General features: G+C 45.3%; 1 protein-coding gene across 1 annotated transcript in view; it reads left to right on the top strand.

Moving 5' to 3' along the window:
- The first annotated feature begins 1490 nt into the window (after positions 1-1490).
- Positions 1491-21210, top strand: part of Pde11a (phosphodiesterase 11A) — a 327936-nt gene continuing 308216 nt past the window's right edge. Inside the window, exon 1 of the mRNA XM_087900073.1 lies at positions 1491-2919. Within this exon, the coding sequence (XP_087756199.1) occupies positions 2008-2919 (912 nt within the window). The 5' untranslated portion in view covers positions 1491-2007. The remainder of the gene's footprint in view (positions 2920-21210) is intronic.

The following is a 21210-nucleotide window of genomic DNA, read 5'->3' as shown; positions in this document are numbered from 1 at the left end:
TTCTCCAATCCACACTGGTGTTCTGGTTGCTAGGCTGCATTGATTAAGCAGGGGCATTTGGAATTAAAAGTTTAGAACAACATTTATTTTTTTTGTTTACTTATCGTGTGAGTGGGTGGACAGCACTGAGATCAAAGGGCAATCTGAGAGAGTCCCTTCCCTTTCCACCACATCTGTCTTGGGACGGAACTCTGGTTGTCAGGCCGGGTAAAAAGTGCCTGTTCCCGATGAGCTGTCTCACGGGCCGGCTTGGAACTCTTGGGCAAGTGTTCTCTACCCCTGGTGTTGTCCGAAGGATACTTAGAAGATGCTCTACCTCATCAGCCACCCTCTTTGTATGTTCTACATTCTGGCACAGATGTGACTCACCTGGCACAGGTGGGGAACAGTTTGGTGTCCTGTCTGAGAATGCGCCTCTCTCTAGAGCCAAGTTAATGAGTGAATATGACGCTTGACTGTGAGTCCTGGGTTAATTTACTTCGTTTCCCAGCATTTCCTATATTTAAAGTAGAGAAATAAACCTCTGTGCCATAGGCCTCTGGAAAGAATTTAATTCCTATGCTAATTTAAGGTTTAATATACTTTGCCTACTCAGCTCTGATGTCCACTTACAGTAGACATCTACATAAGGCTGCCACTTGGAGCCTCCGGAATCCCTGCTTGCCTCCTTTGCAGCTCTGGTCTATCACTCTCACCTCTAGCATTCTGGAAGAGTCTCCTGTTCTGGAAGTGGTCCGGGCTCTGCTTTTGCCTTGTTCCCTCCTTCAAGAAAGCATCATCATCACCCAGATCCTCTTTAAAATGCCAAAGCGAAATCTTTTGTTAGCATGACTAACCAGATTCAAAGAACTGCCAGAGCAGGACCAAAGGAACCTGTTACAGCAGACATCTTGGTGCGGGAGCCCCAAGACGTTGTGACTTTTGAGAGAGAAGGAAGAGAAGGTAAGGACTCTTTGGTGAGAGGAAGAGAATCAATGGATCTAGTGAACAGCAGAAAAGGAGGCTCACACCGCGGGTCCACGAGCCCCTGCTCCAAGGGGTCTCCCTAAATCAGGGTAACTGAGTTTTACATCCTCATTCAAAGTACAGCTCCCCTCCATCACCGAGAGAAGGGAGGGGGTGAGTATCTCCGAATTTCGTTAAATTCAAGAATCTCTTACACAGGGAACTTCAAGGAAACTAGTTTGATTAAAATTTACTGCACGCCCACAGAGTGCTGGGCAGTCCGAGGAACCGAGCAAACTAAAAGTACAGTCTCATCCCAGAAAAATAAAACCCGGGCTGACTCTGGGGACCCTCGTTTCTTCGGAGTGCACTTTGGGTTCTGATCCTCACAGATCATCAATATTTCTCAGTACGTGGACTCCCACTGGGCTCCCCAGAGGCCTTCTGAAAAGCTGAAGGATTAGGGGCGGAGCGGGGCGGGCTGGGGAGGAGGTGAGGCTGCAAGGGCGGCGTGCGGGGCGTTGGGGGGGCATCTAGGTGCGTTCCCCACTCGGAGCTGCGCAGAGACTCTTCCAGGAACCGCCTGGCACCTGGGCCGTGGACTTTGGCTGCTGTGCGTCCCATCTGCTCCTCTCCTCCTACCCCCAGCAGTCTCAGAGTCTCACTCCGGGGCGTGTCCTGCCTACCTCCGGCACACAGTGGTCCACTCTGCCGGCTCCAGCGGCGGGCGGAGCGGCGGCTGCGGGAGCCCGAGCAGCGGTGGTGCGAGCCGCCCGGGGAAGCAGCGGTGGCAGCGGTCGGCGCTCTGGGCCGGGCCGGCACCTGTCCGGAGCAAGAGGAGCAAGGGTAGGGTGGGTGACAGCGGTTCTGAACCTCGAAAGGAGTTGGCACCACCCGGCTGGGATCCTGCTGTTCCTATCAACCTCCTACTGGCCCTCAGGGAAGTAGCACCGAGCTGGGGACACCGGTGTGAGCAAACATGTGCAGCAACAGCTAGAGGCCTCTGGACAGGTTATCGTGTGGTCCAAGAGCAGAGAGACAAGACAAGGGGCGCCTTGGACCATGGCAGCCTCCAGCCTGGACTTCGGGGAGGTGGAAACTTTTCTGGATAGGCATCCAGAGTTGTTGGAAGACTATTTGATGCGGAAAGGGAAGCAGGAGCTGGCGGACAAGTGGCTACAAAGGCACAGTCCGGGACAGGGGGCTTCAGGCATGAAACCTGCCCTGGCTGGCACTGGCAGCTTGGCTCAGGGTAGTGGCAGAGGCAGCACTGGGATTGCTGGCGTTGCTGGTCCCCAGGGCTCTGCTAACAGCCATCCCATGCCCGGTGGTGGGGAAAGTCCTGGGGTTCCCCTGAGCCCCAGCTGGGCCAGTGGCAGCCGGGGCGATGGGAACCTGCAGCGGAAAGCTTCACAGAAAGAGCTGCGGAAGAGCTTTGCCCGCTCCAAAGCCATTCATGTGAACAGGACCTACGATGAGCAGGTGACCTCCCGGGCCCAGGAGCCCATGAGCAGTGTCCGGCGGAGAGCCCTGCTCAGGAAGGCCAGCTCTCTGCCCCCTACTACAGCCCACATTCTCAGCGCCCTGCTGGAATCGAGGGTGAATCTGCCTCAGTACCCCCCTACGGCCATCGACTACAAATGCCACCTCAAAAAACATAATGAACGCCAGTTTTTCCTGGAACTGGTCAAGGACATCTCCAATGACCTTGACCTCACCAGCCTCAGCTACAAGATCCTCATCTTTGTCTGTCTCATGGTGGACGCCGACCGTTGCTCTCTCTTCTTAGTGGAGGGGGCAGCTGCTGGCAAGAAGAGTTTGGTCTCCAAATTTTTTGATGTGCACGCAGGAACCCCACTCCTCCCGTGCAGCAGCACGGAGAACTCAAACGAGGTGCAGGTCCCCTGGGGCAAAGGTATCATTGGCTATGTCGGGGAGCACGGAGAGACAGTCAACATTCCTGATGCCTATCAGGTAGGGCTCTGCTTGTCCTCGGTTCCCCGACCCCAGTTTGGCGGCCATGTTCCCCCTCATCCTTTGACGACCAGGACCACATTTATTTAGACACTTTGCAAAAATAGTCTTGCTATTTGAGTTCCTCCTGGAGTTTAGTTAGAGAGTGATATTATCTTTGATGGAATGGTCTTTTCCTAAAACAATGGCTTATGGGAAAATTCTGTATCCCTCAGTAACTCTACATGTATCTCTGTCAAGATACTATCCCTAAGAACAGGTCTTAGGGTTTAAATGCATCTGGGAACTGCTAGAAAGAGGAGTATTTTCTAGAACCCCAGTGGTATCCTGAAGAAAATGGGTGTTTTGTGTCTCTGGTGTTGGCCAGGGGGTGGGGAGATGATGGTTTTCCATACTCTATTTCAAGGTGAAGAGAGTACCTAACTCCGGGATGCTTCCCTTTTCTCTAGTAAATTTGCATGAGTTCCAAGAGAAGAAAGATGAGAAAGACTGACTCTCTGGCCCATGCAGCTCTTCTTCATGTCTGCTTCAGTGGAGTTTAGAGAGGCTGGACAAATAAAGGGACTCGGTCATCTTCAAGCCTGGACACAGCAGTCAGCTTTAGATGGAGGTGGGCAAGCAGAGTTTCAGTTTGTCGATAACTCCACTGGTATAGTTTTGGCATTCCCAAGGCAATAGGCACAGCAAACATGCTAGATTGAAGTGGAAAGGCAAGCCCAGCATGTTTTTATGTGGTTTTTCTGACTTCATTTTGACAGTGATTTGAACTTGATATGAGATTGCTGAATCTGAAAGTTCTCATTCTGTGGGTCCCTGAGGGGCAGAGCTGGGTGTCACTCTCCGTGAGACTTTCTCTGAGTTCCTAAGAATTGAAAGTTCTCACCTTTGCTTCTATGGTTGGCTTATGTCTATATCTTTGTCTCATGGAGACATATGTTTCTCTAGAGTTTGGATGCCATTGAATACAATAGCAAAAATTGTGGGAAGGACTTTTTTTGCAATTCTTTTCTGTTTCACTGCAAATTTATAATTTTATATAGACCAGCTGAACTGAGCTAAACCCAAGCCTCATATATTTGTGACATGTCTGTCAATATGACCCTTTAACATTAAGGAGAGTCTGGAAAAGTGTTTTATCTTGTTAATCTTTGTTATTCACTATGTTCTTCTTAAAGACCTTGACAAGTTGAGGATCAGCAACCTAGTTATGATTTTCAATAAATGTCAATTTCTTTATGGTTTTAAAAGTCATAGGAAGAAAATGAAAACATTTAGTAATTGATGTGTTGAAGAGCCTGTAAGATCACAAATCTTTTTCCTCTCTTTCCACACCCATGCTGTATGTGTGAGCTACAAAAGACCCTCCTGAACTGAAGGGTACTCGTACAACCCTGAGCAGTAGTCTTTTTATTGCCTTTACAGTTCTTATTCATCCATAACCGATTTTCTCCTATGGCTTTTTAAAAACTGTTCTCTTTCAGTTCATGACTTTCATTGGATATTGTTCATATACTGCACTTTCAAGACTAGCGTTCTTGGCACCCTCAGCCTGCCTTCCTGACACCTAGGACTGGGGCCGTGGAGGTTATGACAAGCAATGCCAATTGGGTTTCCAGTGGCTGTTGCTCCCTGTGAGCTCAGCCCTTACTCTGCAGCCAGGGTGGAAAGCAAGTTGCCTCTTTGTATTTGGAAACTGACACGGGAGAAGGGAGCTTTTTCTTTTCCCGTTTCCCCCAGGGCAGTGACAGTGGCTATAAATAAGGCAAGCTTGTTGGAGAATTGAGAAGGGAAGGTAGGTGGAAGGTGCTACAGGGAGCTCAAGATCTTGGGTCACTTTAGTTTCACTTGTTTAGGGTGAGGAATTTATGGTGGTTGCTGCTGTTATTATTATTTACTTTGCCGTTGACTTCTGCTATGTATTTGTGTGGTTTTAGTTGTTTGTGTCTTCTTTCATTTTTACTTACGATGCTCTCTGATGAAACTGCTTTTTTTTCCCTTTTGTGTTAATACATTATCATCATCATTAGTTGAGCCGAAAGAGAATTAGTCTCACTGTCTCCATTTCTCCACTCACAAAGGGGCAACAGTACCCCTATCTGGCAAGGGCTGTTCTGTGGACACGAAATCCAATGCTGCACCAAAGCTCCCAAGACTGTACCCGGCACATGACAATTATTTAAAAAGTGGCAACAGACTGGACTGATGGTGGTGGTGGTATCTTGTTTGTCTGTATTCTTGTTTCCCTCCTTTCCAGTGCTCCCCTCATCTGAGACGGAGCACATTTGAGCAGTCTAATCTTTCCCTGAGCCAAGCTTTGTCTTCAAAGCAACTGTTTTTGAGCCAACGTTACATTCAAGGAATATGTAAATAGATGTCCTTCTATTTACATAGACCTATCATATGACACCTAATCATATCCTAGCCTAGCAAAAGCTCTGTGCTTTGTCCCTCCAGGTAAGCTTCCCAGACCTGAATTGCTGCTGCCTCCTTTGCCTGTTCTAGCGTTTTCCGCATCCTTTTCCTTGTCTGCACTTACAGATTTCTCAAAAAGAAGACTGATCCTTCCAAGGTCTAACTTTAACAAAAGTTAGTTTATGTGCATGGGTGTTCTGCCTGCATGTGTCTGTGTAGCACATGTGTGCAGTGCCCACAGAGGCAGAAAATGGCATTGGATATGCTGGATCTAGACTTACAGATGTTTGCTATCTGTCATGTGGATGCTGAGATCTGAACCCCAGTCCTCTGGAAGATCAGTGTTCTTAGCTGCTGAGCCATCTCTCCAGCCCCACATTTGCCTTTAATTCTGATGCATTAATTCTCTGTATGTAAACATCTTGAAGTCTCTATGTAAAAATAGAACCATCCTTCTTGATTCTTTATAAGCCCAGAGAGTTAAAAGTGTGTCTTGCTCAAATTCAGTTAGTGCCCTTTTTTCTTCAGAAGAATAAAATTCTATCATGCAGAGTTTCAAAAATTTAATTATTGGATAATTAGGTTAATGATCTTAATCACGTGAGAAAGAAAAAGGCATTAAAGCCACTTACACAATTATGTTGATGAATATGGCATCCTGAAGTCAAGAGTAGACTATTTAATGAGATACTAAGGCTGAATAGGAGTCTGGCAGCAAAACTAAATCTCCTTTGCTTTCACTGTTTTACATCGCGTTTCTTAGTTGGTCCTAGAAAACAGGATTGAAATTGGGGGGAAAAAATAAAGAATTGCAGGTGGAAAAATACATGTCTTTTAGGTATCCAGTTTGATCACAGCGACTATAATTTACCTTTCTTCTCTGACAGTTATAAGTTATTAAACAACCCACTTTAATATAGTAATGAATAAATTGCCCTCCAGAGGTTGCAAATAAGACCGCTTAAGTAACAGGTGTTCCCTTTGAGATTATTCCAAGCACCCAGAATATAGCATGTTAGACCTTAGTAGAAAGTGTGCGATGAGTCTGTGTCAGTGTTGATAATGACGATACAGGTGTTCAATGGGCTTGGGTCTGAAAAGCAGCAGGGTGTTTTGTTAGGTGAACTGAGAGGAGGCAAGGGATGACGCAGGACAGTTCCAGGTGCGCTGGGCTTTCTGTTTACACAACAGAGTCACTGATTCGTTAGATCCCACGGGCAGGCACAGAGAGCCCATTATAGTCGTGGGTGTACAGAGGCGAGAGGGCACGCTTGCTTTCTGGACCCCAAGCCTCCAAGCAGAGAGCTCTGCACTTTCTGCCACACTTTGCTCAAATGGCAAAGATGGATTGTGTCTTTTTCACAGTCACCGCACAGCCCAGGCTGGTGTAGAAGATTCCCTGAGGGAAGCACCATGCTAGCTGTTCAGAAGGGTCAGGTTTCCTGGCGGGAGATGATTTTGAGGTTCATGGAAGCCTTTTAGGTCCTACAAAATGGCTTCAGGCAAAAGAGTGAAACGTAAGCACAAAACACGTATAAGCGACAAGGAGTGTTTTAACTCAGCTAAAAGACTGCAGAGCCATAATGAGCAACTCAACTATAGCAGAGATGGGCATTGGGGGGACTGGCACCAAGGACCAGATGGGAGGATGTGTCCTGTGGGTGAGAATATGGATGAAGGGGAGAGTAAACCATTGGTGATTTGGGGAGGCTAAGCTTGAGAGTTAGGGAGAGGGTAACAGCTTTATCAGACACAGGAGGCATGGGGATGCGGTGGTCCATTCCTGCAACCCCAGCCTCCTGTGCATACAATCTGATCAGTTGCTCTAAGTCTACATAGTGCCTTTGAGGTCAGTCTTGGCTACAGAGTGGGACCCTTGCTCAACACAAAACGAAGCAAGCAAATAAATAAAACCCCAACCAGAGAGAGGAAGAGGTTTAACAAAACAGCTCTGTCTGTCATTCGTGGAGTTGAGTGTAAAATGAGGGCACCGAGACATCAGCCTCCCGTTCCCAAGAGTCTGCGCTCCAAACCACAGCCACTTCTGGGCAGAAATCCTAAATGATCGCAACTTCCAGGCTGAGAAGTTCTTGAATCTGGCCTGGGTGGGTGAGAGAGCCTGCTGAATGATCCCTGGTGCCTCTAGCTCAGCGTGGAGATGATCAGAACCTTGTTTCACCCTGAGCTGGCACGGGCCACGCGGTTGCCCTTACGTTTCCACACAGACCCCACTCAGGAGCAAAGAGCTACAGCAGATGTGGCATATAGTCTCTTCTTCTAGAGATAACCAGGTTGCTGTGCCTATTTCCAGAGCAAAGTGGAGGGGAGGCAGTCTGGATGGGACCTGGTACTCTAGGGAGCAAAGATCAGGTGGCCAAGACCTAATCTGGGGGCAGAAAATGGGATGGGAGCACACATAGAACCCAATCTCTGAACTCATGGTTCAAACGCATTCGTTTGATTGGACTTTACATGCAACGCAGATTCTAAGACCAGAGTCTTAAGGATGTCTCACAGGGCAGTGGAGCAGCTTCCGCCCCTCCTCCCACAACGACTCTGACCACATGTTCACTGGCCCTGCCTGACTGTGAGTCATACTGAGTATAAGAGGTTCAATTTTATTCCAGCCCAGTGTGTATGGCAGTCCTTCACGTGGCCTCGGCTCATGCTAATTAAATTATGTGCCATTTTCGATGCCTGGATCGGGCCTTTCTATTTCTGTGCTTCGTTTCCTTCCTGCCAGGGAGACTATTTTCCCTCCATCTTTGCCCATCCAAACCCTACTCCGCCTTCCCCTGATATGAGAAGAGACAGCTGATTGCTCGAGGTAGAGAGGAGACAGAAAACAAAACAGAAGTCAGATAGCACATTGTCTTTAAGAATGCATTATACTATAGTTGTATGGTCATTATTTATCAATACTTAACGGATCGTCATGTATAATACTATACTAATATTTAACAGTTCATGGAACTTCATTTCCACCTGACTTTAGTTTTCATTTTTACATTTAAAATGTCAGTCTGAGAAGGAATTGATTTCAGGCCTCTGGAAAGTCTGGCAATGAGAAGCGCCTCTGTCCCTAACGAGGGGATGGAGTGGGGGGGGGGCACGGATCATCTCTGGGCCCATCGTTGAGCAGTGAGGTTGACTTTAAAAGGGATGTTGACCCTACTCTAACACTGTGTAAGAAAGGAGATCCATGAAATTTTATTTCAGCTCTGTACACAGTGTTTTAAAAATTCCCTCAAGCCGACAAGCAAGTTCACTATCCCAGAGCCAGAATCGATCTTTGTGCTGACAGTAGGAACCATTTCCTACCTCAACCCCTCTTCCTGACAGACACATGATCGTGATAAACACAGGACAAATCACACTTGGCTGCTTGGTCTGTGGACGCGCGCAGACAAATCCTGGTCCCCAGAAATCCCAGAGAGGTGATTTAAGGTGAAGTTAAGTCTCTCCCTTCACCCAGAAACTAAATGTTTACTAATCCGGCTGATTTATTTTGCTTCTTGAGGTTTGGTCACCTGTTTATTTGCAAGGCAGGCTTAACTTGGAAGCTAACTTTTCCTGTCTCATACAGTATTCAGGAGACATGAGAGTTTTCCTCTTGAATAGCTTTGCTCTGTCTTGTAGAGAAATCACCGAGATCCCGGAGGTACACTGCTTGCTTCTTTCGTTCTTTATTTTAAGGTGGTGTTTTGCAACCTGACCGCATTCCTGTGGGAAAGCAGGATGCGAGTCATAAAATGGCAAGCTTAATTGTAAGAAAGTGTGATGGCTTTATAATATTTTGGGAGAAACTTAGGTTCTTGGTCATTTATAGGCATTGGAGGCTAAATGTGCTCATTTGTGTTTGGATGAAAATAGCAAAGAAAACCAGCTTCCTGGCTTTATAAGATGTGAATTTGCTATCAACACAAGGGTTTCTTATTAACTGGTTAGTTCCAGCAGAACGGTGGCTTCACATGTTAGTGATAAATTGCTTTTGATCAGAAAATATAGGTTTGAAAATGTCGGATGAGAAACTATGAGACAGCTCTGTAGGGTGTCAATTGACACTCTTGGTAAGAGGAAGTGGGAATGTCACGGTTGATTAACAATAAGCCCTCTCACTGGTGTACTGTAGGCCAGTTATCAACCCTTCAGTGAGAATCAGTCCTTTCGGTCCTCAGTACTGCTTCATTTCACAGGAGGCAAGACTGAGGCCTCGCCACCTTAAGGATTGTTCAAAATGAATCAGTTGACCAGGAGGGAGCTGGGATTCAAGCTGAGATTTGTGGCCTGCAGAACTTTCATGCCCAGCCAGTTACGGAACCGTCTTTCCTGGCCGCCCACAAGTGTATGCACACTTACCCCGTCCTTTCCTCGGCCCTCCCTTACAGTCTAAGTAGTCACGGGAGCTCCTAATGACATCTTAGCACTGGGGAGTCTAGGATGCACATTTGATGACAGCCTGGGCTTCCCAGTGAGCTCTGGTCCGTTTTTTTCTCTCTCATCCTTAGAAGTTCATCTTCTTGAAACTTGCTGATCTGTGTCTCACCCCACCTCGACTCCACATCTGGCCGCCTTTTTCGAATCTCTGCAATGACGTAATGGTACCTGCTCAACTTCCTTATTGTCAGAAAGCCTGGGTACTTGTTTTAAGTGATCTCGTGCATGCGAGCCCTATGAGATCTGAATCAAGCCTTCACTAACCCTGCAGTGGACCCAACAGAGATGATGGTGAACCGGGTGATGGTCTTTCTCCCTGCCCGTCACTGGCCAGCTTACATGCCTCCAAATTGCAAGTCCTGCCTATTCAGACAGCATGGATGACTGAGCTGGAAGCCCATGTCCTTGTTTGACTTGCTGGTTCTGTGTCAACGTGACACAAGCTAGAGTCGTCAGAGGGAGGAGCCTCAGTTGAGGAGAAACCTCCATGAGATCCAGCTATAAGGCAATTTCTCAATTAGTGATCAATGGGGGAGGACCAAGTCCATGGTAGGTGAGGTGGTCCTGGGTTCTATAAGAAAACAGGCTGAGAAGCCAGGGAAGCAAACCATGAGCAGCTTCCCTCCATGGCCTCTTCCTTAGCCTCCAGGTTCCAGCCCTGCTTGCGTTCCTGTTCTGACTTCCTCTAATGATGGCCTATTATCTAAAAGGGTAAAGCCAAACCAACCCTTTCCTCCAAACTTGCTTTTGGATCATGGTATGTTGTTGTAGCAGTGGAAGCCCTAAGAAAATATCCTTAAACTATTTGGCCTCTATTTTGAAGATTAAAAATAAGGACTAATAAAGCCCGAATAGCTGGGGACGTTAACTGAACTGCTTGTCTATCCAGTCAAGTCCCCTCTTCACTGTCCCTTCTTTTTGTTTTGTTTTTTTTTAATACTATTTTTTTCCTTTGGCTTTGAAGAGTTCATGCGGACACCGTGTTATACACAGAAAGCCTAGCTGGGTGTGGTGGTGCACACCTTTGATCCCAGCAGTGGAGAAGCAGAGACAGGCAGATCTCACGTAAGTCTGAGGTCAACCTGGTTTATATAGTGACTTTCAGGCCACACAGGGCTATGTAGTGACATCCTGTCTCAAACCAATGAAAAGAGAACCAAATACTGATAACTGAGAACATACCACTGAAAACATCCACGGCAGGGCATTCCTGTTCTGCCTAGCTGGGTTTTCTGGTTTTCTTATGGTTATCTCATCCAGACAGTGAAGATTTTTAAAGGTGAAGTAGCTTCTAGCTCAAGGCCTTGCATGTCATAGGGTTTTGTTCTGTTTGGTTTATCTTTGCAAATCCCTTACAGATGTGGGGGATTATATTGATCAGCCTTGCGATTATTATTTTTTTTTAGAAGCACTGCCCTTTCAAGCTTATTGGTTGTAAGTATCATACTTCACACAGCTTCAAAAGGTCTCATAAATATTCAGTTTTCATATTGTTGCATTTACAAGCTATTGATTCAGAGTTGGTTCTATTCGCTGTCCATCTGCCCTACCCTTGCGAAAGCCCTGGTTCTCATCCGTTACTTAGAGTTGTCACCACTAGATTGGACTGGTTGCTAGCTCTGCTCCCCTCCCCTCTTCCAAACTGCCACTCTGAGACTGGAAGGGCAGATTCCACAACCCAGAGAGTACAATAGTTGTGAGGAGCGGTGCCTATCCAGGGCTTGTGGCAGAGGGAGAGGAACCCAGCCAGGGACAAGCCAAGTGTTTGGAGAGGGAGTCAGGGAAATACGGCCCTCCTCATGCCCCGCCCTCGGGCCATTGCCACACAGTGGTTGAAACCAGGAAGGCAGAGTGGACCAAGGGAATCCGGCCAAGCAGTCAGCTTCCTGGCACAGCCTAATGGTCCAGCAAAGATGCACAGCTTTCTCACCGGGGACATGTGTGTCGAGACCAAGTCAGGGAGGAACAGGCTTAGACAAACTGAACGGCATCAGCTTACAGAGTATTATGATCCAAACCTGTTTAAACGTCACAATGGTGTCCACTTCCTTTCCATGTAACCCTACTGATTCTTGAAGAAACGCCAGCATCATCCCAAAGAAGAATGGCTTTGCTTTTGTTGATGGAGCTTTTTGCCTTTGATTGTAATGTTTTTGTAAAAGATTTCACAGTGTGGAGGAACAAGATCTACTCTCAGGAGAAGGAAACAGGGAGCAAGGATTGTATTCTGGGGTCTGTCATAGGCTTTTCAGCAATGGCTTAGACAGCATTTCCTGACACGGCCACCTTACAGTACTTTAAAAGTATCTAATCATTAAATCAAATCATTACGTTCTCATCAGATAATGAAAAAGCATTTTCAAAAGCAATGTAAGGCCTAATTTATGTTTCCAAACACACTCTCCAGAGTTCACACACTGGCTTTGACTAGGAACTGCCACATAAAAGAAACTTTTCATCTAAATTAACTGTATTGACTATTTCCTGTGTTCCCTTTCTCTTCCCCCCTTTTTCTCTCTTCTCTCCAGCTTTCTCTCTCTCTCTCTCTCTCTCTCTCTCTCTCTCTCTCTCTCTCTCGGGTTTCGCTATGTAGCTCAGGCTGGACTTAAGGTTTTTCCTGCCTCAACCTCCTCAGGGCTGGAATTAGAGGTGTCTATCACCATGGCCAGCTTATTTTCTATGTTCTTGATACTCTGGCACTTGGGGCATCCTGGAGAGACTTCTTCTCCCAAGGCTAGCCAATTCTAAGAGATTGAATTCTAAGAAACTGTAAAGCCCCTAACTCACCCCTGCCCCTCGAGGGTGCCTTTGATGTATGGAGCCAACAATTCTGAGCCCATAGCCCTACCCTTGGAGTTCTGGTGTCAGCTGCCCTAACTCGCCTGTGACACCAGAGAGAAACGACTTCAGACAAGGGAAAGTTCCTATAGGCTCACAGGTTTTGAAGTTACAACCCATAGTCACTTGGGTTTGAGCTGAGGGAACTACACATGGTGGAGGAAGCTGCTTGCCTCATACACCCAAGAAGCAAGAAGGTCAGGAGGAGTCTGGACAAGATATACAAACACTTAGTTAATGACCTGCTTCCTTTAAATAGGCCCCCCCGCATCATAATGCTGACTCAGTGCTGAGTTCATTATGCGTTAGTCTGTTGAAAAAGTTAGAGCCCGTTCTCATGAGCCTCAATGTGAGCGTGTCACACTGAAGACCAAACCTTCAGCACATATTTATTTGGGGGCTAGTTCATTTTAAACAGAGATTTCATACTAGGGCTTGGTACCAGACTACCAGAGATGGCCTCTCTGACTCAGAGCCTAGCAAAAGTATTCAAACCAGCCAATCCTAAGTCAAGAGTCTTCCCTCCCTGCCTGTTCCTTCCCACAAAACCCCAGTGAAAGTTTCCAGCCTTGCTCTGCCCTCCTCGCTTCTGCTAACTGACTGACCCACTCCTTTCTCAATGTGACCTCCCAGCATGCTTTGCTTTTGGAGTCTGTGAGCCCAAACTCCCTCCCTCATGAAAATAATTTCTACATCTTTATGTCTTTCCATACAAGATGAAACATCATGGGATATCTAGCTATTTTTTTTACAAGACAATGATTATTTTAAAATACAAATAATTCGATGGTTTAAGGGAACGTTAGATTGAGAGGATCTACTGATCGCAATACACATTTGGCATTTGACAAATATAGCTATTTTAAACTTCTTTCTAGAATTGATCAATATGTTTATTTTTCTAGTACAATATGCAATTCCAAAACTAGATTTTGTGTTTCTGTACAATTTCCATACTAAATCTCCAGCCTGATAATCTGCAGTTTTATTGTTGAAATCTTAGAGTTTAAAAAATGAGAATACTTGGATTAATTCATTGTGAAAAATATAATGTTGGCAGATAATGTTAAAGGGCAGATGAAGATCAAATTGCAATTCAACAAGGTCTTTAGCTTATAAGGTAATAGTTTATTAGGATAGGAGAGTCAATAGCATGGAGGGATGTGTGTGCGTGTGTGGGAGTGCACGCGTGCATGTGTGTGTCCATGTATGTGTGTGCATGCATGTGTGTGTGTGTTGCATACTAGAAAAGTATCACACCATCAGCCTCACACCCCAAGCCTTTGCTGTCATTGTTTTTGAAACAAGGTCTCAAGATGGCTGCAAATCTGCAATTCCTCTGCTTCTACTTCCTGAGAGTGGGGATTATAGGCATGAACTACCATTTCTGGCTTCATGATTAATTTTACTTTAAATTTGTTGGCCACTAATTAACAGGAAGGCTTCCTTTATGATTTTTCTTCTGTGCACTCTAGGCATTGCTTTAAAGGCTGCGTGTTTGTTTTACGTTTATGCTGTCTGGACCACTTTATCAGGCTACCAGGATGTTTTAACCTTTACTTTTTTTTCAATTAAAATTTTTGATAGTATTCTTTTATCATTTAAATGGCTGTGTACAGTTTAATGAGTGAATGGCTTTTATGGGTATTTTGCAACCTAATGTGCAGGGTTACATATTTAAAGTTTAATATCGGCTGTAATGGAGTTAAAAATTGTAGGCTTGGGACAGAGTTGCTAGGAAACATTTTTAGATTTTTATTTTTTTTCTGCACATGGATTTCTGGAAAAGTGAGGCTGGAAACCTGTTTCCATAGCCCACTTTCTAGGGGTATCACTTAACCTCCTCACCCTCTGTTTTCAGAACTGTTGCCTGAAGCCTGCTATTAAGACTATATCAGCTATTAGGACTGTCTTCTGCTTGGTCCTTGTCTTAAGGAATGTGACACCAAGACCAGATTCTTCTCCTATTTCTTGTTCTTTTCAGTCCTGGCTTGGAAAACATCAGACAACGCTATAATCTTTTCTTGTTTATAGTCCTGAGATTACCATGTAGAGGATGAGGGGAAGAGAGCGGTTAGGAGCAGCGATGGCCCGGCATTCCCACGGGGAGTAAAGGGAGAGCTTTGGAGAACCCAGCCTGGAGCCGAGCTGGCTCTCCTCTCTTCTCTGTTGTCCATCTTTAAAAGTTAAGCAGCCAAGCAGCTTCTGGGTTGGTCCCTGCTTTTCACTCATGCCAGCTGGGAATAGACAGACTGGCACTTGGTGACTCCTTACTAAGTCAAAGTACTAAGGCCAGGAAAACATTTTTCCACCTCCAAATGAGCAAAATTGAGATTCTGCTGAGTTAAATTGCGGAGACAAAAGGTCAGCTGGGAAAAGAGGAGCTACTACCCTCATAAGAAAGTTTCATATTTAAGGCCTTGGGTTTCCGCAGAAGGGAGGGCCAATTTCGTTCTGTAGAGAGAGCCTCTAAAGAAACAAGAAAAGTCTTCACAGCAACGTGGTTCTATTAGTTATTTCGTGTAGCAACCTTGTGAGCCTGAGTAATTTAGCAAGGGCTTATATGGAAATGATGTAGTGTACAATTTTATGAAAAATATGAAGGTACAAAATGAAAATACATATGCTTTCTCACTAGCAAGTAGAGTCTGAATTTACCTCCAGACAACCTCCTCTCCAGTCTTTTAGTGATCTGACCCTCCTCTAAGGATGGTAACTTAGCATGCACTATATCATTTGGCAACTAGTGGGTGCCTGGTAAATTATGTTTGAATAAGTGGAGCCACCTTTATTAATAATCTTGGTCTCAAGACTAACACTCAGTGATTTGTACGTTAGAGTTTGTGCCAGTCATCATGGCCCAGAGAGAGAGAGAGCCGGTCCAAATAAATAGATTATTATTATTATTATTAATGATATATGTATACACACATATACATATCTCACTGCAAATTAACCAACACAGTGTTTCTCAGCAAAGGCACCATTGGTATTTGGGATTGAGTAGGTAATTCTTTGCTGCCAGTTGAGAGCTGACTGTATATATATCCTGGAATTTGTAACATCTTTGGCCTCTACATAAGTGAGATGCTTGCTCCATCTTTAACAGTCTCCAGATACTGTCCAATAAGCTCTGGAGACAAGGCTGGCTGCTACCCCACAGACTTCGGGAACCAATGATGTGGGGAAAGTTGACAGTAATTACATAGTGTTTCAAGACTATTCATGGCTTCTAATGTAAAAATTCCAGGTCATCTTAAGGAAAATTTTATGGGTACAGATGCTAAGGTTTGTCTGCATAAATATTTATTATAGTCTTAGTTTTAATAGTGTAAAATTATCAACCAAAAAAACCTAAAGGCTTGGCTAACTAGATTATGGTTCATCATAAAATGGAATATTTAATCAGAGGAAATTGCTTACAAAATGCTATTAACTGAACAAAGCATGTTAGAAAGCAATAGACTCTCAGTTTTCTTAGCAACAGCAACAACACATGCTCAAAGCAAGTGATGGATGGAAGCAGTTTTGGAGTAGACACTCTGGATTCGGTCCCACGATCCATGACCTGTGTCACATTTTATTTTTCCAGTCATTTGTGCCTGGAAACACACTAAACGTGCTAAAACGGGGGTGCTGGTACATGTCCTAAAACACTAGTGCCAGGGCTTTTTGAAATTATATATGAGAAATGTTGTTTGTTCCCTGGTCAGGACTCCTGAGTAGAGGTAAAATGTCTGTCACAAAAAGCTTGAAGCTGATAGGTCAAAACACGAATAGGTAAGCTCGGAGGCGGGAGTTCATGAATACGTTTTCTTTTATGTTTGGATGCAAATTTACATCGACCTTAAGAGTTGCTTTCACCGCAGTCATGTCTCCACAGCAGAGTCTTCCACCCACTGTAGCCACACATTAAAGCTGGTTTCTTTCTCCACTGGAGCTCCTGCATGGCTGACTGACAGGGAGCTCCCTTCCAAAGAGGGCTCTCCCTTGACGGCCTCCTCATCTTCAACACAGGACCGCCTTCAGCGGGTGAGGCGAAGAGAGACACGGAGAAGGGTAGGTTCTGCTATATCCGACCAGGAATAGCACCAACTTCCAGTTCCCATTTCACTGGTGTGCTGGTGTGCTGGTGTGCTGGTGTGCTGGTGTGCTGGTGTGTGGCACGGCTGGCCGATGCGGCTTTATCCCGTCCCAGACGCACACCGTCACTGTCCTGCTCGGAGTCTGATGTGTTCGAGCTGTAAGCTGTTCTCTCCAGCAGTTCTTCATGGTTCTGTGTGCAATAAGTGCTAAGGGAGAAAAGCCTGGAGAGTTTAAGAAAGGATCAAAAAGGCTCAGGAAGAATTTTGTAGACTCTTTTTGTTGTTGCCTGCTTTTCCTTTCTATTGTTGAGAATGAATTGGAGCGCTGAAGAGAGGAAATTTGCTCAAGAGATTATTACTCTAAGCTCAAGGGTGTCATGATTGCAAGGTCAAGGGGTGCGATCAGGTCAGGGTACATAACTTGTGAAAAAGTAAATAAAAGAAAGTCGTTAGGATAGAGGAAAATCTCCTTCCCCAGGATAGTACCTTCTGGTCAGACCTCCTTCCAATACATGGTAGATAGGCAGATCCCAAAGGATGGGTGGGCTAGAGACCTCCCAGAATCTCTTTCTGGGTATGTTAGCATAGAGTAGGAATAATTTAGGACACTGAAGGATCCTTGACTCTCCCCATACCCATGCCAGAGCCCAGCCGGGAAGGGAAGCTAACAGTAGAACGAATCCACTAACCCTCATCAACGTGACCCCTTCAGGGTCTTGCGTAGAATGAAGTAGGAGTCATGGGAGGGAGCAGGAAGCTGGAGGCTGAGAACCCACTGGGACTGAACAATATGTGGACTCTGAGCCATGATTGATCAGACTTCATATTCACAGCATGCATTCAAAATGAAAATTACTATCATTTTCAAGAGAATACTTTAGAGCATTTACGGTGGGACAATGGTCTTGTCCCCTGGAAAGATTTGTCACTTGTATTGATTTAATAAAACGCTGATTGGACAGTAGCCAGTCAGGAAGTACAGGTGGGGCGACCAGAATATCAGAATTCTGGGAAGAGAAAAGGCTCAGTCTACAGTCATCACCCAGATGCAGAGGAAGCAAGATGAGAATGCCTCACTGATAAAAGGTACCAAGCCATATGGCTAAAACAGACAAAAACTTAAGATGTAAGAGTTAGTTGATAAGAAGCCTGAGCTAATAGGCCAATCAGTTTATAATTAATGCCTCTGTGTATTTTGGGGGGAGTAAGACCCCGCACTTTTCTGTGGATACCCACACCTAATCCAGGCGCGCGCCTTCCCGAACTCGGGCCCACGAGAATGGACGATTGTCCTGAGGGTTAAAAGAGACACACACAAAAAGAGACCTTTGCTCATTTACCAGAGTAAATGGCAACTTTATTAAACACAAGTCAGGTATTTATAGAAGTGGGCAAGCAGGAACAAAAGGGCAATGCCTCCTCCCATCCAGGAGCAGGAGAAGATTAAAGGCCTCCAGCGCCTCAGGCAGAATCAGCTAGGGGAGGCAGGCTATGGGCCCACTGCTAGAACCTTGAATACAGGTGGAATCACCATAACAAAGAGAGCCAGGTTCTTGCTAAGTTATCCCCTCAAGCCAGTGCTAGTGCAGAATCTCCAGGGAGCCAGAGGTCACACGGCCCTGCAAATCGCCAGGAGAAGGGAAAAAGACTTTTGGTACCTACGGGGGGGGGGGGGGGGGGGGGGGGGGGGGGGGGGGGGGGATTGAATGGCTTCAGGACTAGGTGGGACAGAGAACTTTACAAGTGTGGGGTCCCATGCTTTATATGCAAGAATAAATAATGGGGGCCCATGAGACAGCTCAGTGGGTCAAGGTGCTTACTGTGTGAGGCTGGTGACAGGTTTAATTCCTGGAACTCATGTCTGGTGCACGGAGAGAATGGACTTACCAAAGTTGTCCTTGCATGTTGTGGCATGTGGACCACTCCATCATGTACACAATAATAATAATAATAATTAAATAATAATAAAATTCCAACAATACATTTAAAAGACTGAATGATTGGAGTGGAAGGTAATTGTTTTCTCACTCATTCCCATAATGCTTTACCCAAATGACTCACATTCTTTCGACTTTTGTCATTTAAATTTTGGCTCATTACTCTTTCTACTGAATTGTAAATTTATTAAAGGTATAAGCTATGGCTTTACTGGTTTTGGAAGACTCTGTGTTAGCACAGAACCTAACACATGTTATGATAGGTGTCTCTCTCTCTGTCTCTCTCTGTTTCTCTGTCTCTCACACACATACAAGCTCGCAAATACAAAACACAGCTGTGATTTGGTCACAAGAGCAAGTAAGAGTACTGTAGTAGGTTGGAACGCCAGGCTAGAATCTATAGGGAATGTCACTGAACTAAGCCACTTACATGGCAAGGGTCCATTTGTTTCCCCATTCACTAGTGTAGGATGGGTACAGGAGGACAGTGGTCCAGTCTGGGAACGTTAGAGAGGGGAAGGTCCAGAGAACCAAATATTTCATGTATTACCAGTCAGACTGTGGAGGATAAAAGCAAGAAGTGAATGTGTGTGTGTGTGTGTATGTGTGTGTGTGCATGTGTGTGCATGTGCATGTGTGTGCATGTGCACACGCACATGTGTAGGAACTAAACTGTGGCTCTAACAGGGCTGGGCTGGAGCTTTGGCAAAATCAGATGACGAGGTCGTGACAGTAATGTTGGAACAAGGGTACTTATTCTGCTTTCTAGGTTCATTTAAACGATGGTGATGGTGGCTGTGGCGGTGGCGGTGGCAGTACCTTTCAGGCAAGGCAGAGTGATTCCCTGGAGAAAGTATGGAAGGTCAGACAGAGATCACTGACGCAGGGCAGTAACACAAGCCAGATTAATGGCTATAGAGAGCTCAGTATCAAACCTTTGCGGACAGCAAATGCAGGCACTACCATTTCCACTGTCTCCTGGAAGCACTTAGGATTCTCCCTTCTGTGCTTGTGTTCAGTAGAGATGTCAGACTTCTTCTTCTTCTTCTTCTTCTTCTTCTTCTTCTTCTTCTTCTTCTTCTTCTTCTTCTTCTTCTTCTTCTCCTTCTCCTTCTCCTTCTCCTTCTCCTTCTCCTTCTCCTTCTCCTTCTCCTCCTCCTCCTCCTCCTCCTCCTCCTCCTCCTCCTCCTCCTCCTCCCCCCTCCTTTTCCTTCTCCTTCTTCTTTATATTGGGAATTGAACTGATGGCCTCACACCTCACACATGCTAGTCAAACCCCATCAGGTTCTTGGTTCGTTTTCAGTTGGTTTATCTGCCATTGCTTAAAGACACTCAACCCATGAGAAGGCTGAAGCTCTTTTGGGGTCATCAGTGATCAGTTTTGTTAAGCAGCTAAATGTCATTTCCTAAGACAGATCACCACACACAGTGTACTGCAGCTCAAGGAAACGCAGAGTGGACACACACATTTACTTCGTATGCCCCGGAGCTCTCAGTACTGCTGACTCTCATCCTGTCTCCCTTCCCTCTTCCTATAGTCTCTCCTCTCGGTGGTCCCTTTTAGTTAGGGCTCCCAACTCTTCCCCAGCGTCTCTCTCTCCTACTGATCACCCTTACCTTGTCTGTTTTTTTTTTCTTATCCTCCCATCTTCTTGCTCTTCCTGATGTTACTGGTAACATGAAATCGATATAGCATTAAAATAAGGATCCACTCCCAGTTTTAATTTCAGAATCAAAATATAAATCTCATAGGCCTCCCCACTTCTTTTACTACCATGTGGCCAGTGATTGCACCTTCTTTTCCATTTTATAATCAGGTACATGGAATATTTGTCTTCCATTTTAAGTACACAGAGTTTAATTACATTTTAAACTGTTACCCCATGTGATCTTTGGTTGTAATGTGTTTCCTGTGGGTCAGTGTCTTGCAGTATAGAAAACCTTGCCTCCCAAGGACGTTCTAAGAACAAATGTCAGAGAAAGTGTCATTTAAATACTTGATATCCAACACCCAAGTTTTATTAAAATGAGGACAATGGTAAACTCTTCTTCTTTGGAACTCTCAGCAGCACTGTCTAAGCTGCCATGCCACCAGCAAGCCGTTTATTTGTCTGCGGTTTTATCTCTGTTAACCCCGTGATGGTCAGTGTGCCATGCAGGAGAGTGCCCCCCCCCTTCAGTATACCAGAGGAAATACTTTTTGTCTTCCTGAACGTGGCAGGATGCGTGTTGGATTTAATCACCTCTGTTATTATAGCTCTTCTTCCTTAATGTCTTAATGCTCTAAAACGTGTTTCTTCATTTGTGGAGTTCAGCCACTGGGCTTGCTTCTGTCCCTCAAAGGGAAAGTCGCTTAGATCCCTAACATCTCTATCTTCCTTTCCTCATGGTTTCTAGCAGAAGCTGATCGCCTCAGCTTTAGAAAGATATTTTTCTTCCCTGAAAAAGAAACCCATTCTTTATAGATACATTCTTAATTCTAAAGTTCTCTATACACATATAAAGCTAAAGAATAGGCCATATTGTCCACACTTTGAATAGGAAAACTCGGTAAATGAGCCCCAGACAACTCTTCACTTATC

This window comes from Myodes glareolus, chromosome 21, assembly GCF_982192425.1.
Source record: "Myodes glareolus chromosome 21, mMyoGla1.1, whole genome shotgun sequence".
Lineage (NCBI taxonomy): Eukaryota > Metazoa > Chordata > Mammalia > Rodentia > Cricetidae > Myodes > Myodes glareolus.
Note: the sequence above shows the minus strand (reverse complement) of the source record. Positions and strands in the feature narration are given on the sequence as shown.